Source organism: Branchiostoma floridae, chromosome 12 (assembly GCF_000003815.2).
Source record: "Branchiostoma floridae strain S238N-H82 chromosome 12, Bfl_VNyyK, whole genome shotgun sequence".
NCBI lineage: Eukaryota > Metazoa > Chordata > Leptocardii > Amphioxiformes > Branchiostomatidae > Branchiostoma > Branchiostoma floridae.
The window spans coordinates 8,154,232-8,175,042 of record NC_049990.1 but is presented as its reverse complement, the minus strand read 5'-3'; the positions used below and the strand labels follow the sequence as shown (position 1 = coordinate 8,175,042).

Genomic DNA, 20,811 nt, shown 5'->3' with positions numbered 1-20,811 from the left:
AGATATATATATTTTGGTTGCTTGCTTCACACCATGTATAACTTTGGTTACTTCACTTGTTCCAGGAATATGACAGAACTCACGGTTTGTCAGCGGACGGTCTGTCATCATCAGAATCTGACGACTCAGCGGCGGGTACAGCAGCCTGTTCTGACTCCGCCCCTGTCACGCCCTCATCATCACTGTCTGACAGGACTGGGGGGGACACAACATATGCACATTAGTCCTGGGTTGGAGTTTTCCAAAATTCACTTGTCCTATCGGGCAAGTACTTGCCCAAACCAACTTTTTACTTGCCCAAAATTCAAATAAGATTTTGCAATGTATTTTTACTTCCAGCAATGGAATATTTTTCTTATTGGCTCTATTTATGTATAGCATATCAAAATCTCACTCATGGAAAAATCTTACTTGCCCAATCGGGCAAGTGGGGTAGGACATGAGCTTGCCTGATGGGCTATTTCACTTGCCCAGGACAATAGGGCTAATGGACTTATCTAACCCAGTAGTCTTGTGAAGGATGGACTGACATCATTAGGAAAGATCTTTACCTCCTCAACCTATACAGTGTCAGCCCTAAAGACAGGCTGATGGCGAGGTGCCATCAAGCCTCCACATCTACAAATGTATGAGCAAGCACATCTTATCCTAGCCTGATGGGGAAACAATAATAAACCGGATAGTGAATGTGTGAATCTGGGAGGCTGGCTCATAGAGGAAGTATGGGAAGCATGATGAAACCAATAAATAAATGCAATACGATTAATACTGGTGGAGATATGATTGAATGAAATCAAGTTTTTGTATTTTCAACACTTCAACATTCAAAATTTTGTATGAAGTGTAGCAGGTAGCTTGGTTGGTGTGTGTGTGAAGGCTGTACTTACTTCCTGATGACTTCTGCACCTCTGGAACAGTTCCCTCAACCTCTGCTTCACCAAAACCCTGCAAAATTAACCATTGCCTTCAATTCTAACACACAATCTACAGTAACTGTTCAACTACATTGCTTTTTGACAATCAAAATGTTTGACTATGCACAATGCATGAAAGTCTGTCTGATACTACAAAAACCGGTACTAGTAAGTAAATGTCTTGATTACCTCAAAGTCTTCATCCTCGTCACTGTCACCGAAGATATCTGCGATGAGATCCCCAACATCCTTGTCTTCATCATCGCTGTCCTTCTCCACTTCTTCATCACTTCCTCCTCCCATCTTCTCATCATCATCATCATCATCTGACACCACCCCCTGGGAAAACCAGCAGGTCACAGGTCAATACATGTAGGTGGCTGTACGTGCGTATGTGCATGCAAAACACAGACTAAGGAAAGCTCATGCTAGCTAGTTCCCACTTCATATATTGTAGGCGTTTATCAAGTGTTTGTCATGTGCTGACTGTTCCTTTAACTCATGTTCAACGATGTAAAACACAGAATCGGGAAAGCATCATTCGTAGCTTGGGAAAGAATCGGGAAAGCTTTAGACGAATAAGGCTTGCCATGTACCAACTTGTTTCTCTTTTTTTTCCAATAAAGATTTTTTTAAAGTGTGCATGTGCATGTTTCATGGGGCAAATACTGATAGAATCGATAATCACATAGATCTTTAAAGCAAAGAAGGCCTGAGTACATACAGTACCTTTCTCTTTGTCTGTTGGTTTGAGTCTGAGTCTTCATCTGAAGACAGGGCCTTTCTTTGCACAGGCTGTGTCTCCTCATCCTCATCATCTGATAATACTGCTGCTCTCTTCCCTGTGAAAAAAAACAGTTTTCCAGTAAGTCATTGTCACTTTTGTGACAACAAAAATACATTTATAACACTGGTATTTGTTTCCTAAAGCAATTAATGGGTGTCTACGTGTCTGTTCCCATTTGGCGTAACTCAGGCGAAACATCATCATCATAATTCATCCGGTTACACCGGTGAAGCACAGTCCAAAGCACAAGTTTTCCAGAATGATCAGGTGGAACAAACCAGTAAAATGGTTCTCAAAACAAGTCAATGTGCCGTTAGTTGTTAATAGCCTTTCTAAATGAAACAAACCTAAATTTACAAGAAGCCCAAATTGTCAGCCTAATATCTATAAGCATGTACAAGGATCCCCATGCAGAACCTGTTTTGTCAAAGCAAGACTCCTTCTTAGTAAGTTCTTACCTTTTCTGGGAGAAAGGTTCTCTCTTTCTCCATCAGACTCTGCATCACTCCCCTTTTCCTGTGGAGTGTCTTCTCTCGTTCTGTTTTCCCCTTCCTCATCACTGCTGTCATCCATCACTCTTACCCTCCGTCTGCTTGGCACATCTTCTTCTTCTCCCTCGCTCCTGTCATTCTGAGCTCCTTCCTCTGTGACCTGTTCATCTGTTTGTTTCTCAGGTTCAGGGCTACTGCCACCACTTCTCTGTCCATCCTGTGCACCAGGACTGTATCTATCATTATCATCATCCCCTGTCTGTTCTTTGTCGTTATCTATCTCTCTGTCAACATTGTTCTCCCCCTCAACATCACTGCCCTGTTCCATGTCTCCCTCAGGACCAGAGTCTACATCCTTGTGCTCAACGTCATCACCAATTGCCTCCCTGTTTTCATCCTCAGCATCGCTCTGTTCAAAAGCATTAGCGTTTCCGTCCTCCATGTTTTCATCTTCCTCTTCATTTGGTGCTTGTTCATCGTCGCCGCTAGCCGAGCCACGCGGGCTGCCCGCAGAGATCAGGCTGCCGGCAGGTGACTGGGGGCTGGCAAGTGACTGGGGGCTTGCAGGTGATTGTGGACTGCCTGCGGGTGACTGAGGATCAGCAGGTGACTGTGGACTCCCCACAGGTGATTGTGGACTTGCAGGTGATTGTGGACTACCTGCAGGGGATTGTGGACTACCTGCAGGTGATTGGGGACTTGCAGGTGATTGGGGACTTCCAATCGGAGACTGAGGGCTTGCAGGAGACTGGGGGCTAGCAGGAGGTGACTGCGGACTAGCGGGTGATTGCGGGCTACCTGCCGGTGACTCTGGGCTTGCAGGTGACTGTGGACTGCCTGCAGGTGACTGGGGACTTGCGGGCGACGGTGGGTCTTCTGGTGACTGGGGGCTACCTGGAGACATGGGACTTGCTGGTGGGGAGGGGACGGATCCAGGTGAACCCGGGGCGCTCCCACCTGACTGCGGACTGCCTCCACCTGACTGATAGCTGCCTGCAGGTGACTGGGGACTGCCAGGTGCGCTTTCAGCGGAGATGGGGCTCCCAGCAGGCGAGACAGGACTGTCGGGAGGAGACTGGGGCGGAGACATGGGGGACTGGGGAGGGGACTCCGGGCCACCCCCACCGGACTCAGCGGGGGACGGGGGGCTCCCAGGTGGGGTCTCGGGGCTGGCGGGTGGCGACAGCTGTTCACCTGCCTCCTCGGGCTCGGACTGGAGCTCCCCGTCCTACAAGAGTTAGACACATGGAGAGAATTAATACCATTTGTCAGACTCAGAGTAGTCTGGTAGTACACGTCAAATGACTGCAAACATTACATAAACTCAGCACAAAAAGTTTGGAATATCAACTTTGATAGATCATATTTCTGTTGTTTCTGCATTAAATTCAATGTATTATATATCAATAGAAACCGTGTGTGATTTCCTTTCAAATAGTATCATATTCATTATCACCGTAGAGCACCAGGTCAGCTTACCTGGGTGGTTCATACCAGTGGTTCATACAAAAAATTTGCCCAAAGTTCCCAGCAACTGTTTGTATGACTGAGTCACGATATTGATAATCCTAAAAGTAAAAGTGAAAGACGGCTATTCAGCCTATTTATGTTAATTTAGGGGGGGGGATAGCGGTTCTGGTAAACTGACTATGATGGCCTTTACACCCAGGCTATCAGTGTATCTATCTTCTACATGAGTGACTAACAAATTACATTTGGGATCAAACGTGTTTGTACTTTAGGAGGTTAAAAACGGTTTGAAATCATTGTTGTTGATTGTTAGTCTGACCATATCAAATTCCATTTGTAGTGTCAATAGCTCATTGTCTCTGTCAGTAGGGCTAGCACTTTTGTAGCCACAGGCTTGTTGGGCAGCAATAGCTGTGCGTGCTGAACTGCAAAACCAATAAATAAATTTGATAAAAACAGATGAACTAACGCTAGTTAACCTTTATTCGTTCTGTTACCTTAATTCGTTCACGGAGATACAGTAAATGCAACATCAGTAATAATCACAGGAATGTATAACCGAGAGACTTAAGTGTTCAGAAGATTCCTGAAAAGGCTCCGATGACCACGCATTCGAACACATCGAGGTCAAAAACGTACCGTCCCTTATTGTAATAGCCAGACGGCGCCATGGGAGGATTGCGTCATGGCGTTGTTAGCTGGAATTGTAGAGATCTATCACATCCACTTCCAGTTCATAATCATCATGCACAAGTCAACCCAGTAAAGTGTGCTTTGCTAATCAGCAACTGGACTCAAAGTGTGATCAATTGTCGAAAACCGTCTTTTTGTTGTCCCGCACATCCCGCACTTGTGGCGTAGATCGAACGTCGCCATGTTTCTCCCCAGAAATCTGTGCGCGCATTCTCTGTCCCAGAACATCAGACGGCAAAGGGTTGTAATAAACATTATTTTGTCTTATTTGTTGATTTAAAAACGTGTAGAAGGTGACATTTCCGTCAAATTTTGCTGTTAAGAGTTCCGGGATTTTTTTTGTTGCCTGAATATGTTTGTAAGCTAGAGCACTCCATTCATGTCAAGAAAAGAACAATATTTAGCTTCGAGTTTCGTCAGAACGAATAAATGTCATGCCCTCCGAGAGCATGGTAGTTTTTAATGCAACGCGACGGTGTTTTCAAATTGAAATATTTTCATATTAGCATGGCAGGAGAGAAATGATATCGTGGATGGGTTGAATGACAAAGGTAAACAACAATATCACCACGTTAAAGACAGAAATCATGCTTTCTTCTTCTGCCAGATTTAATAAGCTGACTCTTGATGAAAAACGCAACGAATAAAGGTTAACTAGCGTTATATGATATTTTACATAAAATCTATGGCTGCTCACTGACCTCTGCATCTGACTCCGCACCACTCATGGCCTCTGGAGATCCGGGACCCTCATTGCCACCTGGTAGTAAAAAAGTACACATCTGAATGATTTATCAAGAAGGTTATACTTCCTTGGTATAATTTTGTATTTACATTTTAGATACTGAGACTTAGTGGCGTTGGTGCACAATAATGAAAGATTTGCTTAAGTAAAAATATCTCACACGGGCACACTTGTCTCATAGGCCCTGTGACATGTAGACTGTATCTGTTAGATACTAGTAGTCTACAGCAGTATTCCAGACTTGCAGAAAACGTTGAGTTTTTACGGTATGATGAGGAACATGATAAAACTGAACAAAATCTTACAAAATCATATATTACGGCTTATTTTTGGTACATAAATTGTGTACATGGGGTGTTGGAAATGTAATGATATCTTATGTAGATAAGGAAAACGTTTGTCAGAAGCTCTATTCCGGCATAACCATCACGTGCATCAGGTAAACGAACGTGATCGAAAAAAGACGCAGCACCTCTGTTTTTGTTGTCGCCATGCCATGCTCATCAAGTTATCGTGAGTTAGGAGTTCAAACCAAGACCTTAACTGAGCTATGTCCACTTACTCTGGTTCTCATCCGAGTCAAACTCAGCTTCCATCCCAGTTAGAGGGCGCTGAAGTCAGGAGAAGCGCCAGAAATAGCGACGTTCGCAGATGTACGAAAAAAATGCGCTCTGGGTTTTCACTTTTGAGTTTACAAAACCAAGATGGCGGCCAGAATTCAAACTGCGCATGTGTGGTTATAACTGTATTTTTACAAAATCTCGCCAGGCGGCGCTTGTCTGAGTTCTTATGACTCATGCATTGTGACACCTGTTTTGGGTATCAGCGCATGCGTCGACATTCCCGCAACAATGCAAAAACGTCACAATGTCCCCAGTGCATTCTACTTCGAACGGTACTTACCGAAACGTCGTGTTTTTTCGCGCTTTCCTTGGTGAGGCAAATTTTCGAGGTTTAACTACGTCTTCCGACTGATTTGAAGGTAGGATTTCGTCAATGAGAAGTTACTTTCCGTACGATAGACTAGACGTTGTATCCAGCCGCAAAAATCAGTGACTGTTGTCATGAAAATGATGTTTCTCGAAGTCGTCGTCGTAACCAAGGAGGTCCTTTCAGTCCTTGACGTAACTTTCCAAACTCACTCAAGTTATTGAAACTTCGGTGAAATTGACTAAACAAAGTAGACTTCTTGTCACATTGTTCTTGCTCAACATTTGACGTTATCTTGAACTTTAAATTTATTTTTGGTTCGGGTGATGTTACTGAAACCCTCCACTGAGCCGCTCTTGAAAAGTTTCCGATGTCACAAAGGCTAGCAACATTGGGGCAAGATGAACTTGACGTCTCAGACCTGTAGTAGGAGACGGCGGCTCCAAAGATTGCAGTCTTGATTGTTATAAGAAACTAAACACGACTTTTAAGTTAGTGAGTAACGTTAGAAGTTAACGTAATGTTTGTTGATCACAACTTAGTAAGAGAGGGGTGAACGTAGCTAAACAGTGAGCGAGGCCTACTTTCAACCTAAGAGTAGAGTAAAAAACTTAAATTTACGGAATTAGATAAAACTTTTGGAACCAAAGAAATATGTATGAATGAAAGAAAGTACCGAAACGGTAAATTCTGAGGTGGACGTCTAAATTTTGCCTCCCTCTCTAAAATGTAACAGTCCAAAGTACCCAAGGACAGGGGTCACGGGTTAGAACTCAACACGCGCTGTGCAGTGGGAAAGTTCAGGACGTTTTCGGGGGGAAAACTGGCTCGCCACCTCGAAGAGATTGCCCTGAAAACCACAAGGAGATGATGTCCCTCATGATAACACCCTGGCAACACGTGGAGAGATGCTACGCAGTACCGGAGCTGAGGGAAAATGTTTCTAGTACACGATGTAGAAACAAGGACGACTCTGTTAGGAGCTGTGTGGGGAGGGGGGCGTGACTCTGTTTTCTATCGGCGAGGCTGATGACACAGTGCACGGGGAAGTCGGGTTGTTAACGGGTTGGTAACGTAATTATGCAAGATTTGTGTCGGATTTTCACATACAGATTTTCCGACGTTGGATCCGACAGAAATCCAGAAATCAGGCCAAATCAATGGCGCCCGCCCATTGTTTTCCCGCGGATCCCGTCAGCCTTCCGATACGTGCCCGATAGATGTCGGAAATGTGTCGGTTTTCACGCACCGACTGGAGGTCACTTGAGGTCATGATAGGCGTCAGGCCCCGATTAACAGGATAATGTAGGAATATCTCGATATCAGTAAACGAGCTACAGAGTTGATACTGTTTTGTTGATTACCATACATATTTCTTTTAACGTTACATTTCTTTTTAACCAGGGAAATTAATAATTTTACGGTGCCCGCTTTTTTAACCACTGTCACTTTCGGTGGCTAGTTGACCAGTGCATTATGTTGATCATGACTAATGTCGTGTATTCCCGTTCTTCAGGTTCGTCAATACCGTCAAAGTTTGAGGATGGAGATGTGCTGTCACGGAAGAACCGATTTATCTTAAATTGTCTATTGATTTATCCGTTTTGTTCCCGTTGAGTTTGATTTCGTGTTCATTTGTTTCACTGTTTTTCTCAAAAGTTCGTTTTGTCTCTTAAACACTAAATCTCTAATACTAACACTAATCCTGGAACTAACACGTTTCGAAGTTAACATGAACTCAGCCAAAGACAGTTTACACAGATTTATTAACAAGATATGGATATTATCACTTGATAAAAAAAACAAAGTCAAGCATTTGGCGGACCGTAATAGTACAAGACAGATCAAAGGATCAACCAGACAACCACGTGCACTATCGGAACAATTTTTCAGAATCACCGTAGTTTAAAATACTGTGCGTCGAAATGGGTCCATGAAGTCCATGAAGATATTTTGACGCAAGAGGATGACATAAGTCCTTTTATAAAAGAATACAATCGTATATGTGTCATCAGTAACGGCCACGAAATGCGCTTCAAGTTTCTGCAGACGTTCCGGTTCTTCCGCTAGCAGACCGTCCCATAATCTTCCGCAATACTAGTACGTCGTGCAATCTTCCACAGAAGTTAGGATACGTAACGTTACAAAACTTTCTGGACGTCCCGAAATCATCCGCAGAAATTGTATGGAAGACGCCACAAGGTTTCCGCAAGAGATACGTTGTACATGTACATAAATTCTTGCCGCGGTCACCGCGGCCGTGCGATTAACAACAGCTCACAGAACTGTGACTTACTTAGTTGGAGTTATTTACCCACATAAAGATATGGTTGTAAAGCAGTGCAAAAAGTTAGCAATAAAATCCGATGTTACAAAAACTGTGTCAGCATTTTGATATGTATAAACGGAACACAGAAAAATACGGTAAGATATAAAGAACAACGCAAGCTAAAGGTTGGACCCGCACGTACCTCAAGTGTAAACAAACACGCATGTTAGCGGCACATTTTTTCTGTGAGTACAACTCTTCAAATTGCAATTGATATAGCCAGATATTTGATTGAAATTTGAGCGCTGTAACAAAAATAGCGAGGATCGTCTGGGATCTGGATAAAACTGAACTATATATTATGAGATTTGATGCTATATCAGCAAACAGCAGCTCCGAGATGGCCACTACAAATGAACACTTTCCCACGGTGCGTAGTCTTGATTGACAGATCTTGGCCTTTTGAAGATCGTGCCGCCGGCGCCGGACTGTCTGAAACTTTGCCTAACGCAAATTCAATCATTTTTGACAGCCAATCAGCGAAAACTGACAGCAAAAATAACCTGATACTTGTCACGTATAAACGAGGTTCTGTCACAGGCGTTTCGTGGCGAACTCCGAAACATAACTCACAAAAGACGTGTTGTTTTCTATAAGACTAAAAGAGAGACTTGCAGAACCGGTAACCAAATGTAGAACCGGTAAAACGAAAATTTGTGGCAACCAAACACCGAGACAAATCTCAAAGAGGGACTAGCTCATGCACAAATGAATTTGTTTGTCCACCAGCCGCGCCCGTGGACAGTGACAAGACATTAACTAGCGTAAGCGGTGCCAAAATATTCATGCAAGAAACGAAGGCTGAACTGTTGTCTGATTTATTTATTTTAACAAGTTGAAGGCAGGAGGTCCATTACAGATCAGTCAGAAACGATTTTTATTTCCCAAACAAAGGTACTTTAATCGAGAAAGTACGGTATTCATTTTCTGTCCGTCTATCTATGATAAGCAACTGGGTTGACGGCTCGGCAAGAGAAAACGCTCATAAACTGGACCTTATTAACATAATTTATGAAATGTTTTTATTTATTGAATTACTCTGATAATAAACAGGTTTTGTGAACGGGTTTGGCGTACGATGAAATATACGCAATTGTTATTGTCAAAATCACTTAAATCAGTTTCTTTTTATACAGTTTTGTGAAAAAGATGTAATGTTTTTATTTCAATAACCACATACAACGTACGCAAGCGTAGACAACTATATGCATGAGTGGTGTTCACACTCACTTGTGCTCGGGACCTCATTAACATAATTTATGAAATGTTTTTATTTATTGAATTACTCTGATAATAAACAGGTTTTGTGAACGGGTTTGGCATACGATGAAATATACGCAATTGTTATTGTCAAAATCACTTAAATCAGTTTCTTTTTATACAGTTTTGTGAAAAAGATGTAATGTTTTTATTTCAATAACCACATACAAAGTACGCAAGCGTAGACAACTATATACATGAGTGGTGTTCACACTCACTTGTGCTCGGGACCTCATTAACATAATTTATGAAATGTTTTTATTTATTGAATTGCTCTGATAATAAACATGTTTTGTGAACGGGTTTGGCGCACGATGAAATATACGCAATTGTTCTTGTCCAAATCACTAAAATCAGTTTCTTTATGTACAGCTTTGTGAAAAAGATATAATTTGGCCACTTTAAGAACCACATTCTGAAGTATGCAAGCATAGACAACTTTCTGCATGAATTATATTTACATCTACTATCAGGGCGGCACTTTTCAAGATGCCGACATTTAGGAACATCTGGCGCACAGCGTCAGCAGGCATTCACGCTGATGAAGTAAAGCCGAAGCGTGATGTCTGCCCTGTGGGTGGTTGGAATCTTGACACATCATCGCCTGTAAGATGCTAGGGGAAGAGCCTTCGGGCCCACCCTGTCAATCATCATCAACCTCCTTGATCTCAGGGAGCTTTCGAGCTTGCCTGGTTTGGTCCAAGGGTCTACATATATACTTATTTCCCGGCTATCCCAGCGTGATGCCGGTAGGCAAGTTTCACACTTTGGACTTGATTCCGTTTCGGCAAGTTTTTCCAAAGGAAGTTGGGACTTCGGAATTCGTTTTGTTTTTCTACCCCAACAAAATGGTAACAATATATTTTGCCCTTCAAAATAATGTCGCACCAAGGGCTCGAACCCACACTTTCTGGTTTCAAAGTGATCGTCTGAAGTTTCCCTTTTTTTTATTTATTCATATTCTTAACGCTACCGCTGAGAAAACAAACTCTGCTTTCATTCTATAACATTTAGCACGTAGAAATGTGGATACGCCACTCCACGCTATATAATGGAACGGATCACGTTGTTGCTTCGGATGTCAATCATTCAGTAGCCATGGTAACCAATAAAGGGGCTACACGTCACTCAGCGGCGTTGCCATGGCCACATCCAAGCGGGAAAATCCCATCTGCCATGTCTGTTACTTGTTGCCTTGGCGACCGCCATCGGAAATCTGTGGGAAAAAGAAACCGATGTGATTCCGATAAATTTCGTGGAAAACCATCGGATTTATGTTGGAAATTTTTTTCCCATCGGAAGGTCATCGTTTCTGTATCGGAAAACGTTAAGTGGCCGACACAGTTCCGACGCAGTTCCACATGAACACAAACTATGGTGACAATACGTGCAGTTTTCCGATACATTTCCAGTTATTAGAGACGATGTATTTCCGATACGGTTCAGATAATTACCGATATCCCCGTGCACTGTGTGACAGGATGTTTCTCTCAATAACAATTCTTTGGCAGTATCGATAGGACACTTGTATCCATAAAAATATTTTTGTGTGTGTTATAATGACTGGATGTTCCAGTCAAGACGATTTTTTGGCCATTTTGCCTGGATGTTTCTTTGATAAATTCATCATGTGATCAACCCTAACCCTACAGTGTAATCCTGTGATGGTGCAGATATAAGACTTTCATTACTTCCTAAGGTTCAATATTTTAGAAGTTGATAAAGAATGGATGCTAAAGATAACGATGTTAACGTTTGGTTAATAAAGATTTTAAAAGACCTGGCTTGGGTTGAACCTGTGAACCCAAAATCCTACGGTGATCACTGTTACCAATTGAGCTATTACACTGATTCTTTAATCAGATGTTTACCTATTTAAGCTTTGATTTCTGCAGTTCCTGTCAAGTACAGTAAATGCATTTAAGTTTGCAGGGATTTAATTTTGCGGTAGCCGGAAAAAGGACTTTTCCGAAGTTTTCGCATGGTTTTAAGTTTGAACCATGCACTGTAGTCTCATATTGCCATGGAAAAATGTCCATGGTGGTTTCAAGTTCGTGGTGAAGCGGCCACCACAAAAACCGCGAACATGAAACCACCGCGAAAGTTTCTGCATTTACAGTAATTTGTAGTTTGTACTATTTAGAGAAACATCTTGCCTTTTTATAACCCCTTTTTTTATCTGTCCGTAGCTGTATGCCCTTGTATTCTTGTGATCAAATTTTTTCTATTTCGTTGTAGTTGATTCATTGAACCATGGATACAGTCAGCAAAATGAGGAAGGCCCAGTCAGAGGCCGGACGCTCGAGCTTGCCCCGCGTCCCCGCCTCTCGACCGGCTGGGTACAGCGAGCAGTGGAGGAAGGGCATCAGTTTCTCCGTAAGTTTACTTCAAAGTTTCTTAAGAATCTGTAGCATTTTATATCTTCTGGAATATCAATCAATATTTAGCATACCAGTATCTTGCATAATTTGTATTTGAAAATTTATTCAAAATTATGTTTGATCTTTAATTGATGATATTTTGTATGACATTTTGACGTTTGAAACTTTATTCAGAATTATGTTTGATCTTACATTTATAATTTCATAGACGACATTTATGTATGACATTTTTATGTATGATAGATGAGTGCATTATTGTCTTTATGGATTTTAAATACTATTTTGTTCTTTATGCAGAGGTTCTGGAAGAGGGTGCCCCTGGTGGCACAGTCAGTGGAGCTGATGAGTGGAGCTGGAGATAGGACTAAAGATGGGAAGGCCAAGGTAGCTACTTCTCATTGTGTTGGTCTGATTATAATATTGATTGTAGCTTAGAAACAGACAGCAGCATTAAACAGTAAGATTTACCAACCCAACCCTAACTTGCTGCCTAACGTTGCACAATTTACAAAGTATGCTAGCCTGAGTACCATCCTCCATAGGGACCGCTGGCTCAATACTTTTGCTTGCTTAGTCAAACCACGGAGTGAACGAAAGTATTGAGCCAGCGGTCACTTCGGCAGATTGTACTAGGCTAGAGGTATGTCACTTTATGTTCTTGTAAATCTTGATAATGTGAACTGTTACTAATAGGCTTTTATTTGAATCAAGGTACATTTAGCACTAGACAGTATGCTCAAGGAGGACTGGAATATTTACCAGCCTTACTTGCAATATACATTCCAAGTTTTACTTTAGATTGGTTCTTTAGTTGTCCAGAAGAAATTTTACCCAGTTACACAGGTATTATGTTTTCTTTCATGAGGTGCTGATTTTAAGCATTAATGTAATCATTCTCCAGCCAAGCCCTGCTGAGCAGACCAATGTGAAGACAGTTGAGAAGGAGTTGTTCTACGATGCCTCGGATGAGGTCATCGAGGATGTGTACTATGATGCGAAGGAGTTTCTCGATAAGACCACCGAGCTGCGATCATCCCCTGGCCAGAGGCGGCTGTCTCTGAACCACGTGCCCAGCATGAGCGACTACATCTCCTTGAAGCCACATGAGAAGCTTGCCAGCATTGTGCCGATTAAGAAAGGCAGCGAGGTAACGGAACCTTTACTTTATCATGCTGATTTTGTCTTACATGGGTGACTGTGGTGTATGGCATCATCAGGCTGTTACAAAGAGTAATGTTGTCCATGAAAGTAGAATGATTTTCCAAATATAAAAATAAAAAAACAGTAAAAGAAGTTCAAAATATACATCAGGTTGGTCTTGTATGGTGGTGACAAAGTTGCTACTAAACAGTTATTATTTCTTTCCCAAAGAGAAATGAAGAGACAATGAGTTACAAAAAATGATTGTTGGCCAAAAATGACTATTTCCATTGCTTACAGCCCATTTAAAAGACATAATTCTACTCTACTTAAGGCATTAGTCCTCAACTATGATGTTTGCTATTCGTACATTTTTTCCTAGTCTGTGTAACACAAACTCTGCTGTCCAGGGCTGTAACTGGCCGGCCAATGTTGGGCGGGCTGCTATAAGCGAGATTCAATCAGGCTAATTTTTTCCTTTCTCCTTGTAAAAGGCACAGGGTGATGTGTTGGCCTCCATAGTGCAGAGGAGGAAGGAGATGAAGAAAGTGGACAAGGCCAGCAGGTGAGTATATCTGATGTGCAACAATGATGATGATGAACTTTATTGCTCGACATTTGTACATGGTACAATGTATGGCAACGACTATTACACAAAGTACAAAATAGGTCTATACAATAAGACTTAACATCCTAATTAACATAACAAGAAGGGCTAATACAAGTCTTTGATATACCAGTAGTGTTACAATTGAGTTGGGCTAATCATGATTTTCATTTTTCTTTCTAATAGCAAAGCAGTCTTTGATATATTTGCCTTATCTTTGCACTATGGTTGTTGTGGCATCTAAAAATATATGCAAATCTGTCTGTAGCATCGAGTCTCAATTTTGCCATTTCTCATCATAAGGAGTTCAAGTAGCATAATATACATAGTCAAGTGGTTAGCAACCCTTCCTCTGGATCAGGAGGTTGGGAGTTCTATTATCTTCGCGGTTGTTGCTTACCCGACATGCACACTTCTGGTGAGGGCTGCAGCCGTTAGGACGGAGTTTAGGGTTGTGCCCTTAGCTTAAGGACTGCAACTCTTTCCTGTAGGGTGCATGTCAGGTGAGCGCCAAGGCGGAATTGAACTCACGGCTTCTTGTTCCAGAGGCAGGGCCTATGCAGGCTACCCACAGCATTTACTACAAATAATCTGTTTTTCCTACAGCGGACTCTATAAGGAGCTGCTTAAGCTGGAAAAGAAGAACGCAAAGGTGCTGCGCAAGCACAAGAGGGTGATGGATAAGGTCAAGTGGACCCAGGTGCAGCTTCGGGTACCCATTGCAGGAAAGCGCCATGATCACGTCAGGTATGTGCTAATGTGATGCTGTAAATCTTGTAATGTGATGCTGTAAATCTTGAGATGTTTGCAGCGGATTTATTTTGTGAACCTTTGTCTTTTGTTTCAAGTTCCCATTCAGGGCTGCCTCCAGTTTAAGATTTTTTTTGACAAGTTTACTCAGTGCAACTCACTTCCTAAGGTTGTGAACTACACTGTATGCTCACTGTAGCAGTAATTCTCTTTTTTCTAAGTCAGAAACATTGACTAAATAGGTGAAGTACTCGGTTGCAAGGCTGCTCTGGAAAGTTCTGTTCATCTCTCTCCTTTGGAGAGGGGAGCTTTTCACAGTCAGGCCTTGAAAAACTTTGACCATGATTAATTGTTGGAGATTTGCAAAGGAAAAAGCAAAATTTAATTAATTTGAAATTTTGAAACCAATATTAATTTTCGATTTTCAGATTTTTTATATGAACAGGGTGAGGTTCTCGTCTGTCCCAACAAGCAAATTTCCACCCCGGGACAGAAAGATGGGTTCTGGAGACAACCCTGCAAAAAGTTTCATTGCAATCATCTTCATGAAAACTTTCTTGACATTTTCCCAAAGGGTTCCAAAAACTGTGGTTGGTACTGAGAAGGAGATGGTTGCTGGTGATGACATCACCGTGATGGAGACCATGAGCACGAGCTCAGTCGGCTCCCAGGACGCCGTGTCCGGCATGTCTGTCTCAGCACGCGAGAAGAACGCCGCAATGCCGACTGCCGCCATGAGCGACCTGTCCTATGTCCTGAGGCCAGAGGACCTGGAGAAGAAAGGGAAGGAGAGTGATGTTGATGGGTAGGTAAAACCCATTTGGTTCGCAACAAAGAGCTGTATTTTCTACTTATTTACCAATCATATGAAAGCTAAATTTTATCTATGGAGCACAATTACACTGACTACCTTTGGCAACACCTCAATTAGTAAGGGAGCTATTTTAGCGCAATTAGGAAAATACTAGTAGTACATTTTTATGTCATGAAGATGATTTTTTGCAGCCTGCTTTCCAGCCGTAATATAGCTCCCGAGTCACTTCTCTCCTCTTTGCAATTACGCAAAGAGGAGAGAAGAGACTCGGGAGCTATATTACGGCTCGATACCAGGCTAGATTTTTTAATGAATGGGATAAGATTCGTGGACAGCCCTGATTTGATTGTAATCATCTTCATGAAAATTTTCTTGACATTTCTCCAAAGGGAATCTGCTGTAGTTGATGTGGCAGATGTGGCTGCCAGTGATGACATCCCCGTGATGGAAACGGTGAGCACGAGCTTGCTCTGCGCCAAGGATGCCGAGTCTGGCCTGTCCGACGATGCTGCAAAGCTGGCAACTCCTGCCATGAGCGACCTGTCTTATGTCATCTACGAAGGGCCAGAGGACCTGGAGAAGAAAGAGAAGGAGAGTGATGTTGCTGGGTAGGTACAGCCCATTTGGTTTGCAACAAAGAGCTGTAATTTTCATTTATGTACCAATCCCGTGAAAGCTGATGAAACTATTCATGGGGCACAATTACAGTGTCTTGCTTTAGCAACACCTCAACTTGAAGATCAGATTTTCTGATGAACGAGATGAGATTCTTGGAGAGTCTTGGCCTTAATTGGAGACATTGCAATCATCTTCATGAAAACTTTTTTGACATTTCTCCAAAGGGAGCCAGCTGTGGTTGATGTGGCAGATATGGCAGCAGGTGATGACATCGCCGTGAAGGAAACGGTGAGCACGAGCTTGGTCTACCCCAAGGATGCCGTGTCTGGCCTGTACGTCGATGCTGCAAAGCTGGCAACTCCTGCCATGAGCGACCTGTCTTATGTCATCTACGAAGGGCCAGAGAACCTGGAGAAGAACAAGAAGGACAGTGATGTTGCTAGGTAAGTAAAGCCCATTTGGTTTGCAACAAAGCTGTATTTTTCATTTATGTACCAATCCTTTGAAAGCTGATGAAACTATTCATGGGGCACAATTACAGTGTCTTGCTTTGGCAACACCTCAACACGAAGATTAGATTTTCTGATGAACGAGATTAGATTCTTGGAGAGTCTTGGCCTTAATTGGAGACATTGCAATCATCTTCATGAAAAATTTCTTCACATTTCTCCAAAGGGAGTTTGCTGTGGTTGATGCAGAGAAGGATGCGGCTGCAGGTGATGACATCACAGCGATGGAAACGCGTACGGTGAGCACGAGCTTGGTCCACTCGGAGGATGCTGTGTCTGGCTTGTCCGTCGCCGCCGCAAAGTTTGCAACTCCCGCCATGAGTGACCTGTCCTACATAATCTACGAGGGGCCAGATGAGCTGGAGAAGAAGGAGATGGAGGGCGGTATTGCTTGGTAGGTGAAGCCCATTTGGTTTTCAACAAAGAGCCGTTCTCAGCTGAGTTCCACCAATTAATATTGTGCCCAAACTTAGCATCGATTTATCATCAAGCATTGCCATCCTCCCCAATTTACTGTTAAACATTGCCAGGTCCTTCCCATGGGTCCCTCCCATTATTACTCAATGACATTAAGACCCTCTGATAGAATAAGATCGTTCACTTTGTTGCATCTAGTTCAAATTTCTTGACACTTTTCCACAGGGACGTGGGCATGGGCGTGGCTGACGATGCCAACACCTGGATGGAGACGGCCAGCACCCGCTCACTCTGCTCCCTGGACGCCATCTCAAACATGACTGATGCATCCTGCATTGTTGAGGAGAGGACTGCAGCGGACGCTGCATGCATGCTGGCAGTGGCCACCTCTAAGACAGGACACTCCTCTGTAAGTTAACTGTACATGTAGGGTACCAAATACAGTAGAAGCCGCTTAATTGTATTGCTTACAATGTATTTGCCAGTGTATTTTGTTCACACTGGTTTGGGATTTGGGGCTTCCGTGCAATTAATAGAAGTGTGCTATAATCCATTGCGCAATTATCTGGCTTCTTCTGTACAGTGAATTCGAAGAAATCCTGCTAAACATCTTCAGACATTCTCATATGCAGAGCTTTGTGCCACAGCCTGTATTATATACAATGTGTATGATATTCCTTGGGACTGAGGCTCTGTTAAGCTGGGCTGAGGTCTCCACTTTTGTAGGTATAGTCTCTAAAAAGCTGTCAGACAAATCAGGGAATTGGCTTTACCTAAAGAATAGATATAGGCGTTTCTCTGATTGGCTGACAGCTGTGAATGCAAAAACATTATATACAATTTCCTATACATTACGGTTTACCATATGAATTCATCATCTGATCCCAGGAGCTGGGAGTTGCCGTGGAAACTGCTGAGGTGATCGACGACAAGCAGGTGGAGCTGCTGCTGCTTGAGGAGACCCTGAAGGACGACCACGACGTCTCCGGCCACGGCAACACGGAGCCTGGTCAGGGCAGCGCCAAGAAGCACGGCAAGTACTGCAGGGCGAAGAAGTGGGTGCGGTCCAAGCTCAGGAAGGGTTGGAAGAGGTTGACCCACCGTGCTGGCTAGGGAGGGACACTGACCTTAAGCTATTTATACAGAAATATTAATGTTATAATATTGTGTTGAGGATGGGAAGTCCTAAAATCTAAGGTATTGAAGTAGATTGGTTAGGGGATAAAAATTGCTCTGAAACATCCTTAGCTAGGGGCAGCAGAGCAATGAAGAATTTTAAGTTCTCAACCCTTGTAAATAATGGTCTTGTGCCATTCTGGCAAGCTCAGCATTTTGGTCTCTCAGGTTAACACACGATAGGTTTGGCACCCTCACAGCTTTTTGCCTTACCCAATTGTGTGATATTGTACCCTCTGAAACATGGTATGGGACAAAACCGTATCTATGGTAGGTGTGAACCATGGGTTTGAATAGCATGTAGTTTTAATATTTATCCCTCAGGGGACAAAATGGTTGAAACTGTCCGTATTGAGTGTCAAAACACTACCCAGGGATGGAAGGACAGACACTGGAGTCACTGGTCAAGCCCAGGTCTGAAAAGTATTTTTTTAAGGATGTGTAACATGTATATCATCAGTCTCCAGAATTTCTTGGGTAAAAGCCTGTAAGAATACAGGATGAATGTTTTATATGTATATAAATATGAAATGTAAAAAAAAAAAAAATCTATCAGGTGTACAGTTTGGGCCAATAATGGCTCCAGGTCCCTTTATGGGAGAGTGTGAGACAACAGGCAGGTTCTGTTTATGTAGATGAGTATCAGTGTATTTAAAGTTAAAATACAAAAAAAAAAATCAATGTACCAAAAAAAGTGCAAGGCATTAGCATTGTCTCCAGGCTTGTCCCTTGTTGGGATATAATGAGACACAGCTCATTAGCACTGTGGGTAAACTTTTATGTATATGTAAAAAATGTGTTTTTAAAAAGTATTTTTAAAAACCAGTGAGGAGTACTACAAGCTGGTATGCTGCAGAAATGATTGAATGTTATGGGACCAGACAGGTTTGGGTGGGATTTTTTACATGTTGACCATTTTTATAATACATTTCCATGTGAACAAAGAGTACATTTTATAAAGAATTTTAAAGATGGTACTATTTTAAAATGACATGTATCTGGTGCTGCTATCTGCTCCACTTTTAAACATAGAACTATGATGATCATATCTCTGGAACAGTAAAGACACTGTAGACACTGATTTCATGTTCGAACATATGTATAAAAAAGAAAAAAGATTATTGCATATTATGTCAGGAAGTTGGTAATTTTCTGCTGTTGGCAGAAGACAGAGAATAAAGAGATTTTTTAGGGTATTATGGCCCGGAACGAAAAAACTCTGGTCTGTCTTTGATTGCCTTTGCCAGAAGGTCTGATGTTTTTTGTATGTGTAGTGGTGGTGGTGGTGGTGTGTGTGTTTTGTGTGTGTGTTTGTGTGTGTGTGCAATATGTGTGTGCAAGGAGGTCCTTGGTATGTGTGTGTGTGTGTGTGTGTGTCTATTAGTCGCGCCAATGCCGAAGATTTCCGTTCTTAAGACAGGTTTGTACGGATGAAACAGAGACTGTTCACATGTGTATAATATAGAATTACACTGTTCTTGTCCTGTCGGGATTTTACGTTATTAAGGGAGGTTTATTCGGATAGAATCCGCATAAACCTCCCTCAATAACATAAAATGTCGACAGGACAAGAACAGTGTCATTCTATACGAGGGGCATTCAATAAGTAATGCCCCTGACCCACTGCCAGTTGTCTGATCTAGATGAAATGTTGCATGTGTAATGAGTCATATCTCTATGGGTTATGTTGCAAAATACAGCTCTGAACTAATTATGGTTACTGATTTACTGGTGTTTGAACTGAGTCAGGTGCGAAATGGACCAGGTGTGAAATGGAGCAAGTTTAGTGTCGCGCAGTGATCCGGTTTTTGTATTTGAAAGGACGCACACCAAAAGGGACTTTTGATGAAATGAAAAAAACTTATGGTGATGATGCCCCATCATATGACCTTGTAAAACGCTGGCATCCTGAATTCAAACAAGGCCGGAAGTCTGTGGAAACAGCTCCCAGACCTGGTCGTCCCTCTTCTGCCATTGATGAGGCATCTGTCGGAGGAACAAACTGGGATGTCCTACAAGAACGGTGTCCAGAGCTACATCAAATGATGGGAGAAATGCATAACTCTGGGTGCTTCCTATGTAGAGAAAGACTAATAACTGTGCCAAGTTTCATTAATCTCCTGCTATGGGAAATGGGTCAGGGACATTACTTATTGAATGCCCCTCGTATGACACATGTAGAAAGTCGCTGTTCCATCCGTATAAACCTCCCTTAAGACGGAATCTTCGGCATTGGCGCGACTGTGTCAATTTGTTTTGACACACCTGTAGAATGGCACTGTTCTATCCGAATAAACCCCCCTTAATAACGTAAAATCCCGACAGGACAAGAACAGTGTCATTCTATATGATATACATGTGAATAGTCTCTGTTTCATCCGTACAAACCTCTCTTAAGAACGCAAATCTTTGGCATTTGCGCAACTGTGTCAACTTGTTTTGACACACCTGTAGTATGGCACTGTTCTAACCGAATAAAACTCCCTTAATAACGTAAAATCTCGACAGGAAAATAACAGTGTAATACTATATGATACACATGTAGAAAGTCACTGTTCCATCCGTATAAATCTCCCATCAGAACGCAAATCTTAAGCATTGGGGCAACTGTGTCAATTTGTTTTGACACACCTGTAGTATGGCACTGTTCTATCCGAATAAACCTCCCTCAATAACGTAAAATCTCAACAGGACAAGAACATTGGAAATGTACAAACATTTTCAAAGTAAGACCCTGTAGTACACAACAAGAGTTTGGCACACAAATGACATGAGATAGC

General features: G+C 42.4%; 2 protein-coding genes across 2 annotated transcripts in view; one reads left to right on the top strand and one right to left on the bottom strand.

Annotated features, from left to right (window-relative positions):
* LOC118426930 (protein IWS1 homolog) overlaps positions 1–5,814 on the bottom strand; it is a 10,036-nt gene extending 4,222 nt beyond the window's left edge. The window contains exons 1-7 of the mRNA XM_035836561.1: positions 5,663–5,814; positions 5,057–5,115; positions 2,160–3,420; positions 1,644–1,756; positions 1,104–1,253; positions 888–945; positions 84–195 (exon numbers count right to left, since the gene is read on the bottom strand). Coding sequence (XP_035692454.1) covers positions 84–195; positions 888–945; positions 1,104–1,253; positions 1,644–1,756; positions 2,160–3,420; positions 5,057–5,115; positions 5,663–5,696 — 1,787 coding nt within the window. The 5' untranslated portion in view covers positions 5,697–5,814. The remainder of the gene's footprint in view (positions 1–83; positions 196–887; positions 946–1,103; positions 1,254–1,643; positions 1,757–2,159; positions 3,421–5,056; positions 5,116–5,662) is intronic.
* A 130-nt stretch (positions 5,815–5,944) lies between these two features.
* Positions 5,945–19,140, top strand: LOC118428167. The gene is made up of 12 exons (XM_035838160.1): positions 5,945–6,082; positions 11,858–11,995; positions 12,298–12,384; positions 12,902–13,147; positions 13,635–13,705; positions 14,354–14,494; positions 15,072–15,302; positions 15,701–15,919; positions 16,154–16,372; positions 16,605–16,832; positions 17,081–17,264; positions 17,744–19,140. Exons 2-12 carry the CDS (start codon positions 11,873–11,875, stop codon positions 17,966–17,968), a joined length of 1,974 nt encoding a protein of 657 aa, XP_035694053.1. The 5' UTR covers positions 5,945–6,082; positions 11,858–11,872; the 3' UTR covers positions 17,969–19,140.
* Positions 19,141–20,811: the final 1,671 nt, after the last annotated feature.

Bases quoted from the DNA above. Each gene is read 5' to 3' on its own strand.
- LOC118428167 (XM_035838160.1), top strand. From the start codon at position 11,873: ATGGATACAGTCAGCAAAATGAGGAAGGCCCAGTCAGAGGCCGGACGC. The intron at 13,148-13,634 runs GTAACGGAACCT...TCCTTGTAAAAG, and splicing joins CGATTAAGAAAGGCAGCGAG to GCACAGGGTGATGTGTTGGC. The intron at 14,495-15,071 runs GTATGTGCTAAT...ATTTTCCCAAAG, and splicing joins AAGCGCCATGATCACGTCAG to GGTTCCAAAAACTGTGGTTG.